General features: G+C 45.6%; 1 protein-coding gene and 1 long non-coding RNA gene across 3 annotated transcripts in view; one reads left to right on the top strand and one right to left on the bottom strand.

The window, feature by feature from the left end:
* Positions 1-1,926: 1,926 nt before the first annotated feature.
* On the bottom strand, positions 1,927-8,528 carry NKX3-1 (NK3 homeobox 1). The gene is made up of 2 exons (XM_020780394.3): positions 8,102-8,528; positions 1,927-4,968 (listed from the first exon to the last, which is right to left on the bottom strand). The coding sequence occupies exons 1-2, from the start codon at positions 8,436-8,438 to the stop codon at positions 4,559-4,561; spliced, it is 747 nt and encodes a 248-aa protein (XP_020636053.3). The 5' UTR covers positions 8,439-8,528; the 3' UTR covers positions 1,927-4,558.
* Positions 8,504-16,575, top strand: part of LOC140701902 (uncharacterized) — a 34,243-nt gene continuing 26,171 nt past the window's right edge. For both annotated transcript variants that reach the window (XR_013538269.1, XR_013538270.1), the window contains exon 1: positions 8,504-8,944. This is a non-coding gene — a long non-coding RNA (uncharacterized LOC140701902). The remainder of the gene's footprint in view (positions 8,945-16,575) is intronic.

Consider the following 16,575-nt stretch of genomic DNA (forward strand, 5'->3'; position numbering starts at 1 on the left):
AAATAATTAACAAAATCTGCTTCCTTAGTCAACTGTCTCTCTCTGCCTCACGGTGGGATCAGCCAAAGCCTTTGTGAGGTTCTCATAAGCAGGACACAAAGATGATGATTCTCTCCAAGGCAGGTAATTCAGAATAAAGGAGTGCAAGTTTTAAGTATTGTCTTTTAATCATGTAAGCCACCTTTGTATATTCATTGTTTTTAGCTTCAAATATTATATTTTAAGCCAACTCAGGTCCTTTGTTATATATAAATCCCAACATCCCACTATCCTGGCGGTTGGGTTTCCATATAGTCTAGCCCAGCTGGAGGATAAGGAAGGCAGATATAGGTACAGCTGGTTATCATTGGGCTTCCAGATGTACATCTATTCTCATTAAAGGAAGATGCATATTGTTCAATACATAAAGTGTTGTTACAAATCTAGTTATGACTGTTCAAAAATGTAACCCTGTTTTTTGGCTATGATGTATTTGTTTGGTCAAATTCCCAGTTTACACTGGAGGTGCGTGCTTGAAAGACGTGTGCAGTGTGCCACAGACCTTTGGCTGCCTGAGGCAAGCAAGAAGCCCCCTCCCCACCAGAGATGTCCAAAAGTTGTTGGGCAGCTGACTTTGTATTCAGAGTAGGCAAAAAGACAGCAATCTCCACCCACATTCAAAGTGAAGGCAGCTATTGATTGATTGATTGATTTATATCTATTCAATTTCTACCCTGCCCATCTAGAATGAAGTCCAGATTGCTTAAGACTAGAGCATGCAGCCCAGGGGGCCACACTGTTTATTTTGTGGACAATGGGAATACTGTAGCTTCATTTTATGCATTTTTTTTTTGATGCTGTATACTTATCATTGTTGAATCTCACTTTGAAATCTTCAGAGATAAGTGGTTTGTAAATATTCATAAATAAGCAGTTAAGGAGTGAATTTGTTGCTGCGTATAATAGTGTTACCTTTTCTCTGTTACCAAACAGTTGTTTTAAGCGTCTCACAAATGTACTTGTGAGAGACACTTAATACAACTTGCAAACCAAGATGCTCCGCCTGCAGTTTTGAGATTGTCTTCTTGTTCTATTGGAAGAATCGTCAGACTGGTAGGAAAGGGTGTCAAACCCAATTGAGCAGGGGGAGGCAGTAGATTAAGATCCCTCGGTTGCATCTGCAGGTAACGAGGAGTAGATTCGCCCATGGTTTCTGGCTCCCAACCGCTGATGGAGGCAACCCTACTATTGGGCAGAGTGTGTTGGTCATCACTAGGAACAGATGCTAGGAGAGGTCATCTAGAATGGAACTGTTTGCCACACAAGTGTTCCTTGTGTGATGCTAAGATAGCTGGCTGCCTTTGATGCATCATCATCATCATCATCATCATCATCATCATCATCATCATCATCATCATCATCATCATCATCATCATCGAACTGCAGAGTTGTAAGGGACCCTACAGATCATCAAATCCTCCCATCAAGGAGGCACAGGGCAGAATCAAACTCCCAACCAGAGATGGGCATGAACAGTTCATTTATTGGCTGGTATTCGGTGCTTCAAAGCCCCTCCTTTTCCGGAGGGCACCTGCTCAGAGGCAGAGCACCTGGAGGTGGGGTAGGCTGCTGGAGGAGGCGATGCTTTGAAGCTCCAAACACCTGCTCAGGTGCTAAATGAACCAGCATGAACTGCTGACCCAGTGAGTTGTGTCCCTCTCTACTCCCAACCTTTGACTCCTCGGCCAGATACCTAAACCACTGACCTATTCCGCCATATCCCATTGCTAACGCTTATGTGGGTCTTTAACATTTTAAATGTAAGAGGACTGATTTTTAAAAAAAGCTGTTCAAGAAATGCAATGATTTACATATTATAATACAATATATCGATATACATAATATTAAAATGTAATGTTTTTAATAATGGTGACAGCCAATCCAATATCCTTTCGGTCATTCATTTATTGTTCTTTATTTGTTAGTTATATTGATAACCTGCATTCCCACCAATGACTGGTGGCTGCGTACATAACTCTCCTCTTCGGTTTCTCCTCATAATCACCCCCACAAGGTAAGTCAGGCTGAGAGAAGCAGATTGCCTCAACGTCGGCCAGAGAATGTCATACCTCAATGGGGACTAGAAGCAGGATATTTCAAGTCCCAGCCCAAATACAACACCACAGGAAACTAGGTGGAATACCCTCTTTTCCTTCACCTCAGGCCTCCAAATGTCTTGGGGCAGCTCTCATAGCAGCTGCCACCACAAAATGGCTTTTCTCACCTCAGTTACACAATTCTGTATGAAAGCAGAGATTGGAAAAATTGCTTTTAAAAATATCAAACCCCCCTCCCCCATGTTTCTCATCCAACACGGTCGGTTAGCAGGCTGGTGGGGGGTGTTGATGGTTCTGGGAAACACAGCCCAAAAAAAGGAACTTAAAAAAAAAATCTCTGCCAAAGCGACCATGAGCACAAAATCTGTTCAAAGCGACCCTGTTCTTTAAATTCAAGTGTGTCCTTTTTGCACATGCCTTTGACTTCTAGGTAAAAAAAATAAAATAAAAAAGAAATAGATTTGAGAAGCCTGTTGCTGTTTCAACATCTCAAACCTATTAGACGGCAGCTTTTCCCAACCTCTTGCCCTCCAGATGTGTTGAATCATTGCATTGTTATAAAAAGAAAAAAATGAGCCTTTTTTTTTTAAGTTAAAGACTTCCGCAGTGTGATTTATTCAACTGTAAAGCCAGCCTCTTTGGCCCTGGGTAAGCTGCATAGTCCCAGAAGAAAGTTGCATCCACAGGTAATGAGTAATTTGCAGGTAAATTTTCTTTACCTGGAAAACTCTGAAAAGGGTCGTCATAAATCAGAATTGACTTGACGGCACCGGATTATTGTTTTTGAGGATTGCCTCGTCTCTCACCTCTTTCAGCAGCTCAGAAAGGCACTTCCGTCAAGATTTAGACACTATACCCGTGAAATTGAAAAGCCAGTCGATTAATCCCTTGAAACCAAAGGATTTATAAATTTGGAAAGAAAAGCATTTAAAAAACAACAATCCAAAAATCTCCAATTGGCCTGTGATGTTTGAATGAACGTCTTTGTGGCACAGAATACCACACGGTTCAACAGCTCAGTTCTACCCCTTTGAGTGTCTGCCACTCATAAGCAGGGTCTGCTTCTTGTATGCTGGGTTACTGTCTCCAGATTGTCATGGCTTGAGATGGATGTGTTTTTTTTTTTCCTGAGTGCATTTTGTCTCTGAAAGTGCATTGACTGGATTATCAACTTTGGAGAGAGGAGATTTCCTTTAGGACCACAGGCAGGGGAGGACGGGGGGGGGGAATTCCCGTTGCGCACCTCCACCGATTCTCCCGACACCTGCCTTGATTTGCAGTTTTAAAACTCTGAGCATTAGATGCAAAGAAGGCACAAGTAATGTGTGCAAAATCTAGCCCCAGGACTTGGTGAGAGGAGAGCTGCCAACACTTTCCAGAGCAAGGAAATGTTACTTTTCAGACTCCAGGTCCCAAAATCCCCTCAGCCGTTGGAATTCTAGCGCTCTATTCTCCACTATGCTGACATGGGGATTTATGAAACTAGTGTCCAAGAAAGGAACTTTTCTGAGATCTGTTAAAGATTATTATGTTGCCACACCCTTCATGTTGAGGGTTAAACCCTGCACCCTACATACGAAGGATGTGCTTCCTTGTTGACTTACGATTTTTTTTCTCCCTGTGGAGTGAGTTACTTCTTTTGAATGATGGCTCCTAGAATTCCCTGCACAATGTTAGATTATTTGGGCAGGATTAGCCTAGTATTGGTTGTTTGGTCCGGCAGCAGTTTTGCACCAGATGGGGGACTCTCGGCTCTCATTATTTCAAATCTCTTTCACTACAGATCTTTCACTACAAACTGATGGTGTCGTTGGGCCTGGGTTCAAAGGGTCAAAACCTCAAGACTTACTGAACTGCAGGGATTGTAATTCCATCCACCATCCCCTCAGGTCCCTGTTCCCTTTGTGCTTAGCTGCAATCTGAAGGAGAAAAGGATTTTCCAAGGAACAATATACTGCGACAGGCTGTCTCTGCTGTATTTGAGCATGGTTTGGTCTTGACCGGGCAATTAAGAGCCATTAACATTCCAAAAGACCTGTTCTGTATTTGCTGCTATGACTCAATCCTGCACGTTCTGCACTTTCCTTAATGGGAGTGGGGTAGGGGCTGGCTATTGTGATGGGCATGATGAGTGCCTACATTTCCAAATTTATTATTCCACCACTGCTACAAAACAAGTATGCCATGGCGTTACTGCACAGCTTTGAGGAACAATGCCCATATTTTTTAAAAACACTGTTAACCGCTGCACATTGTTATATGTGAAGGCATCTGAACAGCCTCGTGGTCCATACAGTACAACCCATCGTTGGAGACTTTAGAGTACCACATAAGACCCAAGAGGAAGAGAAGAACACCCAAATATCTCAGGCAAAGTCTGTCTGGAATTTCATGCCATGTAGGATTGCCAGTGCTGGTAAGTGATGGCGGTTTTTAGACTGCACGAGATTGCTCAAGAACCGTTACCAGAAGAAAGGATTCCAACTGTTTAGGTAGTAAACATATGGATTGTACTGATAGGTGTGGTAAACAGACAGAGCTAATGTCGCCTTGGCAAAATCATTGTCTCTGAAGACGGGACCGAGAGAGGTCTTCTCAAAGCCACCAAGTTCTGAGGCTAACTGTTTCCTCTTCGTCTTATACCTTCTGTTCTGGAACCAGATTTTCACCTGGGTTTCAGTGAGTTTGAGAGTCTTGGCCAGGTGGGCTCGCTCTGGAGCAGACAGGTACTTCTGGTGGCTGAACTTCCTTTCCAGCTCAATGACCTGCGTGTGGGAGAAGGCCGCCCGTGAGCGCTTTGACTGCTTCGGGGGTCTCAGTAGGGTTTGGGGAGGATCCTCGTGGTTCAGCAGACAAGACTCTGCTGGTGGACCTAAGGGAGAAATGAGGGAATGATCATCACAGCAACAAAGAATGATAGGAAGAACCGAACCTATACAGGAGCAAAAAGGGAAAGGTTCCCCTTGACATTTAGTCCAGTTGTGTCTGGCTCTAGGGCGCGGTGCTCATCTCCGTTTCCAAGCCATAGAGCCAGCATTTGTCCGAAAACCATTTCTGTGGTCACATGGCCAGTGCGACTAGACACGGAACACCCTTTACCTTCCCACTGAGGTGGTACCTATTTATCTACTTGCATTTTTACATGCTTTCAAACTGCTAGGTTGGCAGGAGCTGGGACAAGCGACCAAAGACCTATTGAAACCAGCCTTCTGTTTGCAGCAAGGCAAAATAGCAGAGCTATGGCTAGGCTGCTGCTACTGGGGCTTTGACCCAGGATGCCGAAATGTTAGAGGGTGCAAAGATTTGCTGCTGGATGGGGCCAACTCGCCTGTTGACATTTGTAACAAGAGGGGTGCAAATGTGCCCGCCTCAGGTAGGGATACCACTTGGGAGCTGCTCTCCTCTGGACACGAATAAACCCAAAATGGGCAGGCTCCATTTAGAATCAATGTAGTCGTTCCTGTGTTCAGATCAAGGTATTACTCCCCATTTATCCAATCTCTCCTTGAAGCTACACATCTTACACGACTTAAGCTTAACCAACAGAGCACTCGAACCCCAGGCACTAAAGCTGCTAGTTATAACTAGAGGCCTAGGGGAAAACCATCCGCAGGATAGATCAGTATCCTCCCATGTACATCCCCTAAGAATTAGTACCGAGAGATATACTGAACATCTGGAGCATCATTGCTGGATAGCTCCGTTGTTTAGTTCTCTGGCTGACAGGTTGGGAGTTTGATTCTTCACTAGGCCTCCTTGATGGGGGCTGGACTTAATGGTCTCTAGGGACCCTTCCTGCTCTGCAGTTATAAGATGATGAAAAATCTAAAGTGATGATGAACTGTTAATTGCCCCAAGTTGTTATATGCCATCAAGTCACATCCAATGTATAGTGACCCCAGTAAGACATTTTAAGGCAAATGAGATATTTGCGAAAGAGTTTTTATCATTAACCTTCATGAGTTTCTATGACTGAACAGGAATTTGAACTCAGGTTCCCTGAATCCTAATCAATCACTCTATCCAGTGCACTACACTGGCTCTAAGATAATTTGTCTGATCCCTTTTCAAATTTGTCTCTGTCAGGATGTCTTGGACTGGAAAACTCAACACACAATAATATGAAACTACAACTCCCAAACTCCCCTAGCCAACCCATTGGGTGGAGGAGCCTAGGGTGCAGCACCCTCAAAAGTAACTTTTCCAAGATGGTGTAGGGGTGACTTCATTTGTTTGGATATTTCTAACATGCCCTGTCTCTGGAGAGCTCCGGATAGCATGCAGTCAATCTATTCCCTGTATTACTCACCCTTGAGCTGTTTTCGATCATTCTGGATGTGAGGATGGGGGAAATCAAGCTGAACTACAACTATGGTTGGCCACTTGTGGTTCACTGGATCTTTTTGCTTTGATACTCCAACGGCACCAGCCAGCTTGCCCAACGATGAAGGTTCAGGGGAGAGGAAGCTCAACAACATAAAGTCAGAGGTTGCTTCCCCCTATATTATCACATTGAGCTGGTGATCAGATAGTAACATGACTCCAGATGTTCTGATCACCTGTGAGACAGTTTGCCTTATGCTTCTTTGTCGTATGGGGTCAGATTCTGTTATAGAATTTGGGATAGTTACTTTTTTTGGGGGGGCTATGAGTGCCAGACTTCTGGGAGGTATAATCTGAACAAAGCAACCTTTCTAAACTCTGATTGCAAGTAAATAAATGCAATGGATTGACAGTCAACTCAATCAATTTACAGCAAACAACACAAAGTACATTTTTAGATCACCCCACATCTGCCGGTTGTGGTGGAGGCTAGCTCAGATGGCTCTAAAACGGGGACTAAGCAAAGTAATGAAGGGTTTGTATAAATTTGTTAGGCAGGTTAGTTTAATACAGGACAAAGGACATAGGTTCCTCTGGGTGTTGTTGAACTGCAAATTCCATCAACCCCAAGCAGCAAAACCAATGGTGAGGGATGATGGGAATTGGAGTCCAGCACCATCTGGAGTGCCAGAAGCTGCACATTCCTTGGCTTTTCTTGAACCCATTCTTGGGTTCAGAGGCAGTATACCTTTGGATACCAATTAGCAGGAAGGGGAAAAACGAAAGGAAAACGTTGGATTCCCCACTGGGAGAAGAGCCAGCCTGGGTGGCCTTGGGCCAGCTACATAGTCCCAGGGCAACCCCACAGAAGAAAGGATTGGGAAACCACTTCTGAGTATTCTCTACCTGAAAAACCCTGAAATGGGTCGCCATAAGTCAGAATTGAGTGGGCTGCATATGATTATCATCATCATTATATATCATAAATGTCTGAGAGGAGCTTATCTATCCATGAGAAAGACAATAAGAACCCCACACCGCATGTCTGTATGGTCTGATGGAATCCCAGACATCATGGCTATCGGGACCTGTACCTAGAAAAGCGGTAAGCGTTGGTATTCAGCAACAGATCACCACTGGACATAAAGGGATCTACTGCACGATCAGAGCAAACCGGCATTGAAAGAATCAGCTTCTGCGAGTGCTTAGGTTCTGAAACCCTCAAACATTTCAAGTAAAACAGCCTGGGAGGGTGTGCGTGTGCGCGGGTGGCGGAAGAATGTTTGAGCAGCATTTCACAACAGAACCGGAGAACCTCGCTCTAATTCGATGCTAGCTTTCTTCTTGCAGGGAGCTTTGGCATGACAGGCCATTTAAAAACGGGATCCTGTTCTCTCCGTTTCAAAGGGGACTCGCCTAGTATTCTAGACCGGAGCCGCTTTAAAGAGTCCCGAACGCAAAACCGACTTTATTGTCCCGGGTTAAGTTTTGTCGCCGCTCACACGACTCCAGGATGAGCGAGGGTTGAGAATCAGGGGCTGGCCCAAGGTGGGCCGGGGAACGGCAAGCCTGCGAGGGGAATTGAACCCGGTCTGGCCCCCAGCCCGGCCCGATGCTGTAACCGATAGGCCACGCGACCCTTGACGGCTTGGAAGACCCCGATGGCTCCCTCCTCCGCCTACCTGCTGCCTTCGCCTCGGGGGCTCGGGCCGCTCCGCCGGGAAGAAGCAGCCCCTCGGGGGTCTTCTCGAAAGGAGGCGACGCCTCGCCTTGGGCACAGCGCGCTTCCTCCGCGCTCCCGGGCGGCTCCGGGTCCGACGCGGATACGCAGGGGCCGTCCGCCCTCTCCTCGCCTGCGCCTCCGGGGCGCAGGATGTCTTGGATCAGGAAGGACGTCAACTGCTTGGATCGGGCGCAGGGCGCAGCCGCCGCAAGGGGAGCCTCCCCACCCGCGCCCCCGGGCAAGGTCTGCCGCTGCTGGGGAGGCGCTTCCGAGCGCGATTCCTCCGCTGCCTGCATTGCACGCCTTCGCCCGAAAGGGGGCGCCCCGTGCGCTTGGCGGAGCCGCGGAAAGGTTTGCGCGCTTTCGCTTCGCTGCCCGCGGAGCCGCCTGGAAGGTCACTTATAAAGGCTGGCCGAGGGGCGGCGGGGGCCTCTCGCTGGGATTGGTGCCTCGGCCCGGCCGGGCACGCCTTTGGCCGGTCTCCTCCTCCTCCTCCTCCTCCTCCTCCTCTTGAGAAGCCCGGCCGGGTCGGCGTTCCCCGCGGCGCCTCACTCGCCCAGGCGCGCATCTCTCTTGTGTTGGATGCGATCCTCTGCGGAAGACGCGATCTTAACGGGGAGGACGCAGTCTGGGGGGAACAAGGAACGAGCGCAATGTCCTTTCACCCCGCGGCCCCCAGTTGTCAAGGAATACACCTCCCATCATGCAGACAGCGCCTTGGCCAGGCAGCATGGGCACTGGAGTCCCCGCCGGTGCCCCTTTGGGTTGCGGAAGAGCGCTCGCTGTTCGGGGCTGCTCGGAGGTGAGTCCCATGGGCTTCAACAGGGGGGTCCTTTCATGCGGGCAAGTTCTGTGGATTACAGCCCGCTTTGGGCGCCACATTTACTCCGAAGTAAGTTCCTCCCTGCGGTTTGTTCCCAAGTAACTGTGCTTGAAGTTTTCGCCCCGTTTCCCCGCCTGCATATGATGTCTTCCGGGTTCCTGCGTTTGATGCTACAGAATCGAGGGGAGACGGGATTACACCCACTTTTAATATAAGAGGATTTACCTGACTTTAGGTAGGAAGGAAAACGACAGCCCGCAAAACGTACATCACGTGTAAAAAGTGGTGAGACGTGGTTAGAGCTCCGGACGTAAGACTGCACTCCTTGGTATATTTACTAGGGAGCAAGCCAATATAGACCCGGTGACATTTTCTTCTGAGTAAATATTGCATTGCATTGTTAGCCCTGCCAGGCTACAGCTGCAGTCCCTGCTTGACCCGTGAAGTTCGGTAAGGTGGCCCCAAGTTGGTCACTCTGGCACCGATGAGCCTACCTCGCAGGGTTCTTGTGAAGGTAAAAAGATGAACTCTCAGAGTTTATAAATATGACAGCAAACTCAACACCATTTAATTTGGGACAAGTCCCTCCTAAATATTAAACATCAGGGAAAGCAGAGGAAGCCTGTTTAAAACTGAATGTACCTCCAAGTAGGGAACAAAGCAGTAGCAATAGATAATACTGAAAACAGTACTTCAGCATTTATACAGCTGGTAAAGATCTTCAAAGATTTTCACATGATCTCAGCCGATCGTAGGGCAACCCTGATAGGCATGTCAAATGCATTCTGTACAAAGAACAATTCTAGGCAGGTCTGTTCAAAAGTAGACCCCATTCAGTTTAATGGGGGTCAGTAGCAACCATCCCCGTTAAACACAGTGGGAGCTGTTTTTGAATTTACAAGAATAAAATTGCACTGCTAAAAGCCACTCACGAAAAAATAAAAAATGGCCGATGAACTACTTCCTCTGCTTAAAGGAGCACCAGTCCTGTAAGGCAGTGGCCCCCAACCTTGGGCCTCCAGATGTTCTTGGACTTCAACTCCCAGAAATCCTGGCCAGCAGAGGTGGTGGTGAATCCCTCTGGGAGTGGTAGTCCAAGAACATCTGGAGGCCCAAGGTTCTGCTGTAAGGAATGGAGCAGGACAGTGATGTTGACTACAACTCCTATAATCTCCCACAACTGGCTGTGTTGGCTAGGGATGATGGGAGCTGTAGTGCATCTGAAGAGCCCTCCCTTCCCTCTCTTTGGGTTAGAATATTTGGTCTTTATTTCAAACACAGTATTGAAGTGACTGATGGGTTTTACGGGCCAACCGAAAGGACTGAAAAAGGTGTGCCAAGGCAGGAGAAAATGGATCCGCCCTTGAAGAGATACTCTTTTTGTCAGATGAGATCTTAAAAGTGTGTGTGGGAGGGGGCAGAAGAGGAAATTTGTAAAGGGGGGGGATGAAAGACTTGTCTGCCTGTTGATTCAGGAAGCTGCAGGCAAAGAAACAGAGTCTCGTCCGATGATGGAGTGGCGTTGGTTTCACCTGCAATGACCCACACACCCCACTGAGAATGGGAAAGTCAAACATGTTACTCCCTCCATCGGGGACCCTATAGATCTCCCACAGTGAACACCAAGCTGCATTTGAATTTCCTCGTGATGCACTTAAAAGTGGCGCCAGCAGATTTCAGCGTAGGCAGTTTGGTTTCACTGATTTGCAGCCAACATCCTCTTCTTCTCTGGCTCGTCCCACACACATCAGTCAAAGCTATGCTGATTGAGACCACATGACATCCTGGCCGGGAGGGCTCAGCTTGCAGTTCTGTGTCCTGGGCAAACCATTCTCTTGCTTTTAGCCAGCTCTATGGACTCCTTAACAGAAGCAGGAAAAATTACCGTTGGGAGTAACGACCCCCGTCAAACGTCTCCCAGCTAGGGTGAGAGTTGCAGTCAAAAAACAAAACAAAACAAAACAAAACAGAAACAAACAAAAAACAAAACCCACAAACAAACAAAACAAACAAAAAACTAACGCTTTCAAAAGTCTGCAGTTGCCCATATTCAACTTTCACCTTGGTCTACTGCAGGTGGCTGCTTTCCAGGGATTGACAGGACTTTTACCCATCTCTACCTGAAGACGGCATAAAAAAACATTCATGTGGGTTGGGGGAATGATGGGAGCAGGAGTTTTAAAAAAGGAACTATTCCATGCCATGCTCCCCAACAATTCACAATTGAACCCAGTTGTGCAATCAATTTTTTATTTATTTATTTATTTATTTATTTGATTTTTACCCCGCCCCTCTAGACCATGTCTATTCGGGGCGGCTGAGTCCTGTCCCAACCAAGATCTTTGGGAAGCTTCGGTCATTCTTGCTTTGAGAACCCATATATTACATAAAATTCAGTAGCTGAACCTAACTCGGCCCTGGAAACCTCCATGGCAGATGCAGAGGGAAGATTTATGAAGCAACTGGAAACCAACAGTATTATTTAGCAGCACCTTTGCCATCCCCTTGCCCTGCCATGTGCACTCTGGATTCCGACCTGCACCTCCCACCTCCAGCTTCTGGAGAGAAAATTAAGTGCTGTGGCCGGCTGGCTGGCGGACTGTGGAAACGATTAGGCAGCAGGACACACGCTGGGTGGCCTGCCTGGTGTTTCCTCCCCAATCTGCTCAACAGCTTAGCCACACTCTTTCACCTGTAACACACATTGGAAATGTTTGCTTTAATGCGAGGGTTGGGTAGGAGGGGTCACCTCCCTGATGCTGGAGTGTGTGGCTTTGGGAGGACAACATGAACACTTGGAGACCCCCCCCCCCAGTGGCGATCATGCTTTGTCTGCACCGTTCAGTTTTGTAGGATTGAAACAAAGATACTAAGATTTCTAGCTGCCCAGATGGGTCCCTCCTTTGGTCAGCCTAAGACATTTTGCTGCCAGGAACTACACAGCAAATACTTCTTTCTCCTGAGCAGTCAAAGGTGCATAGCACCCAAATCTTGGCAAGTTATTTTGACCCAAAGGACAGAAATATCCCCAAGCACCTCTTGTTATCCATACTGGTGAATAGAGTTTGGAAAAGTTACTTTTTTTGAATATAGCTCCGCTGTTATCCAAAGAGGTTACTTTACCAACCTCTAATGAAATGGCAATAAGAACCAAGTAAGTTGGATAACAATGTGTTACCCACTTATGACACTCAGAATCTGGTACTGAAAGTGGCTTGCTCATTTGCCTAATAGTAGGGCCGGCCCCTGCATTGGTCTTCTATGTATTAGTGAATCCTCATTGGTTCATCTATGTCTTTGGAAGATTTACTGTACAGTATTTGGGTTCAGAAGATCAGGAACCAGGTTGCAGCCCATTGTTGTCTGTGTATGCTTGTGCGTGTGTGATATAACTGTAGTAGAGGATGGGCTGTTTAGATGATTGGCACACTCATTCAGAGTGTGATGATGGCATTTAAAACCTTAAGAGAGAGATCTCCTCTCTTTTTTTAAAATTGCCCTTGTATCTTACTTTGGTTGCATTTTAATAGGCTGTTTATTACTCCGAGGACCTTTTGGGCTAAACAGTGATGCATTAGTAAACTTGAATCATTCTAGGGTAAGCCTTTGCATTCTCACCCTATGGACAAGTCTGCCATTGTGCCCTCTATTCTTGAGTTCTCAGAGGATACAGAAAACAGTGGGATCGTGAGGCTCAACTACATGGCAAGGCAACATGGCACAATGCCAGGCTTAACTATATCATTATTTAAGTTTATCAAGATGTTGCTTTCTGGGGCCTCGTGTCTCTCCCTAAAGGGCTCAAAATCATAGGCATTTTGAGGATCCTTCCCTGGGGATTTTGAGGATCCGCCACTGAGGAGTATCTGTAGGGCAGAGATACTGTATATCAAGAATCCAGACCTAGGAAAAGTTGTTGTTATTTCAGAGTACAATCTCCTGAAGCGTTCTATCAGTTGCCTATGCTACAGTTGTTCTGTGAGATGTGTTCCAAATAAATAAACAAACAAAAAATGCCCCCCCCAAATAAAAACCAAGCTGCCCCCAAACCCTCAAAGTTTCCTGTAAAGCTTGCTGGACATTCCTGGATGGGACACCTTCTTGCTTTACTTGACTCACAGGGCTGTTGTTTAAAAGTGAACTCCTGTTTTCAGCTTGTTGGAAGGAAGAATTATATTTCTGCTTGCACCTGTAGACACTGATTTGAACCTGTGCAATTTTATATTGAAAGCTGGTCTCATTCACTGGTTTTCAGTCGAATGCAGAGGGCGACACTGAGTCATCACTCCTGGTTACACACACACACAAAACCACAGAAGCTGGTCATCTCCTTCAGCACAATTTATTACATACCAGTGACCTGTATGGATTTCTGTAAAACTGCCTCTGTGTGGCCAGAGTGTGCATTGCACTATTTGTATCTGACTGTTGCTGAAAATAAAAAGACAAAAAATAAAATAAAATGTCTATCTTAGTTTCACTTACAGCCAAGTAAGCCATACTGACCACTTAAAAATATGCAGAAATATGCAGCCACACAGGACCTAACAAAGGTGTGAAAATGGAGGGGAGCAAGCTTTCAAGATCAGGAAAAAAGGTTGCAAAATGCAGATTCAATTGGTTATGGATTCTGTAATTAACTACGTGCAATGGAAGAGATGCAGGTTAAATAGACTCAAAGCCACTTTTCTTACTGTTTTCCATATGCAGTGTGCTCAGCAATGCTGGCTAGGGGATTCTAGAAGTTACAGGCTGAAATAATCACTTTTCAGTTTAATAGAGGGTTAAATGTGGACAATCTGCATAAACCTAATGTGTGCACAGAACTTTTCTGTGTTCCCAAACATGAGCAACAACAATAACAATGCTTAGCATCTGTGAACATTCGAAGCACTTTTCAGACATTATAGCGTGGTAATTCTAACAGATCAGCGAGTCTAAGAATGTGTCATTGGAGTGATCCTCTGGAAAAGACAATAATGCCGGGAAAGATAGAAAGCAGTAGGAAAACAGGAAGACGACTTTATTCCACATCAACAGAAGTGCCTTCCTTAATATATGGTTGTTAAATTGTTTAAAATCCTCAGTCCTGTTACACCATAAGAATGTATGCCAGCCCCATTTCAAATCATATCTTTTTAATTTCAAGTGTCTCGTATTTTCCAGTGTTATCAACTCCTTAGTCCATACCAATGCGGATGCCCTAAGCCCCATTCTTCCTCTTATTTTTACGTCTTGTAAATGCTTGATTTTAATTCTGGGTTTTCCCTCTGCCAGATGCATTTAGAAATGCATTTTTCAAGCTCCTTGAATATTGTTTGTTTTAAAACAATCGGGATTATTTGTAAAAAGGAATATGAGTTTTGGTAGGATATTCATTTTGATTGTAGCAATTCTGCCCATCGTTGACAATTGTAAATTTGTCCAGCTAGAAAGGTCTTTCTTAATTTCCTCTATCAGTTTCAAAGAATTATCTTTCAGGACAGTACCTGCTTTCTTTGTAAAAAATATGCCCAATTATTTTCCTTTCCTTCCTTCCTGGAAGTTTGTAATTTGTAATAGTTCATCAATCTCCTGTTTTTGAATGTTCTTAAAAACAATTTTTGTTTTCTTGTGATTTATTTTTAACCCTGCCATTTCACCCAATTCTTTTGATTCAAAAGAGCTTCTATTAATTCCACCATAAGTCAGAGGCGACTTGACAACACGTAACAACAATTCTAAAAAAAGAAGAGACAGATAAGTGGTTAATATCCTCATATCATCACTGATGCTGATGTGAGGACATAGATTGAGAGACAGAGATAGTGAGAACGGCAGGAATGAGAGAGTAGCAAAGGAAAGGTTCAATCCAGGACCTTCTCAGTTTAATCTCTTAGCCACTATGTGAGACCAACTGTTTGCTAAAATGGTATCCGAATGGCTTTTACATAGTCCAACCTTTTTGTACCAGCATATAAACCTGACTGCTCCTGGTTAAATTTTTAACACTGGTCATCTATGTACAATTGCTTTTTAACATCTTTAAATCCTTGGAAATGAAGAGGCATTTTGTACATCCGTGGCTTTTCCAGCTACATCAGCCATCATCAGATGTTGACATTACTAGTGTGTGCTCAATATGACTTAAAGGTTCAGGCACGAAAAGCATCACACCGGACACATTTTATTATTTATTCATTTATTTATAGTAATTATATACCCGTTCATAGAATAAGTTTGATAAACAGTTCCGGGTATTATATCAGCAGGCACTCACAGAGTAATGTTTTGTATTTAGCATTGCTTGTGATGGGAAGGCCATTTAGAATGCTGGCCACTCTCTTGCTGCTCAGCCATAAGTGGCATATTTTAATTACTGTTTTTTTTCCAGACTTTCCTTTTGTCATACTTTGTCCCTTTGAGAACCCTGTGAGATAAGTGAGGTTTCATGGCTCGTTCAGGGCGATGAGCTGGTTTTCCTGCCTCCTTGCCCCATCCTCGGACTGCCACGTCACGCAGGCTTTTGACCAAGACTCTATCCTCACGCCTAGACTCCTGCCTGTAGGGCCATATTGTGGCCTCCCCAATATGGAACCACCTCCTGCATGCTGGAGTTCTGGTTCCTCCAGAGGTTGTCAGCTGGGACGACACCAAATTGGACAGCAGCCGTGGAAGGATGATTGGAGGGAGAGCGTGGACTGCACAGTCCATGGTTGCAGGTCCCAAAGCAAGTGGGCAGAGTGCCAGGCCATACAAGGCAGCGTGAACATGGGATCCATTAGGGCATGGTCTTCCCTATGAGGAAGGGAAGCTTGGAAGCGCTGCCATCCAAGGAGGGAGGGATGATGCAGGTAAGGAGCGAAGGGTTCCCAAGACTTCTCTTTTTGTACCTCCTGGTTTGAAACCAGATCTTGACCTGGGTGGAGGTGAGTGTCAAGAGGCTGGCTAGATGCTCTCCTTCTGGAGCAGACAAATAATGCTGGTCCTTGAAGTGTCTTTTCCAGCTCCGGAAAACAGAACCGAAGGTTTCATGCACTGTTGCAGCCTGGAGTTGGTGCAGGAAGCTTCTGCCTTTTCATTAACTTCTGGAGATGCTACCTTGTTAGCCCCCCCTTTTTTTAGGGGAGGGACTACAAATCCCAGAACCTGTCCAGAACATGGCCACCAGACTATTAACTGGTGTGAAAAATTATCATCACATTTCCCTCACTCTGGTGGCTTTGAAATAGTTGCCCATTCAAATCTGAATTGACTTCAAGGTGCTAATGCTTACATATAAAGCCCTAAACAGTTTAGGACCTCGATACCTGACAGGGCGCCTACTCCTACCTAGTTCTACTCGTGTCACTCGATCTAGCCAGGCTGGGCAGCTGAGGGGTTTGACCCTGAGAGAGGCCCCGAAGGAGAGAACTAGAAACCGGGCCTTCTCGGTGGTGGCCCCTCACCTCTGGAACACCTTGCCTCCTGAGATTTGCCTGGCACCCTCGCTGGGAGTTCTTAAGAACAAGCTGAAGACTTGGTTCTTCAGGCAGGCCTCCCCCCCCCTTCCTTAGTTCCCTGTGTTTTCCCATTTTGGACTTTACTTACTTTTCTTTTTTTTGTTTTCTTTTTTTTTTGGTTTTGATATT

This window comes from Pogona vitticeps, chromosome 8 (assembly GCF_051106095.1).
Source record: "Pogona vitticeps strain Pit_001003342236 chromosome 8, PviZW2.1, whole genome shotgun sequence".
In the NCBI taxonomy this organism is placed as follows: Eukaryota; Metazoa; Chordata; class Lepidosauria; order Squamata; family Agamidae; genus Pogona; species Pogona vitticeps.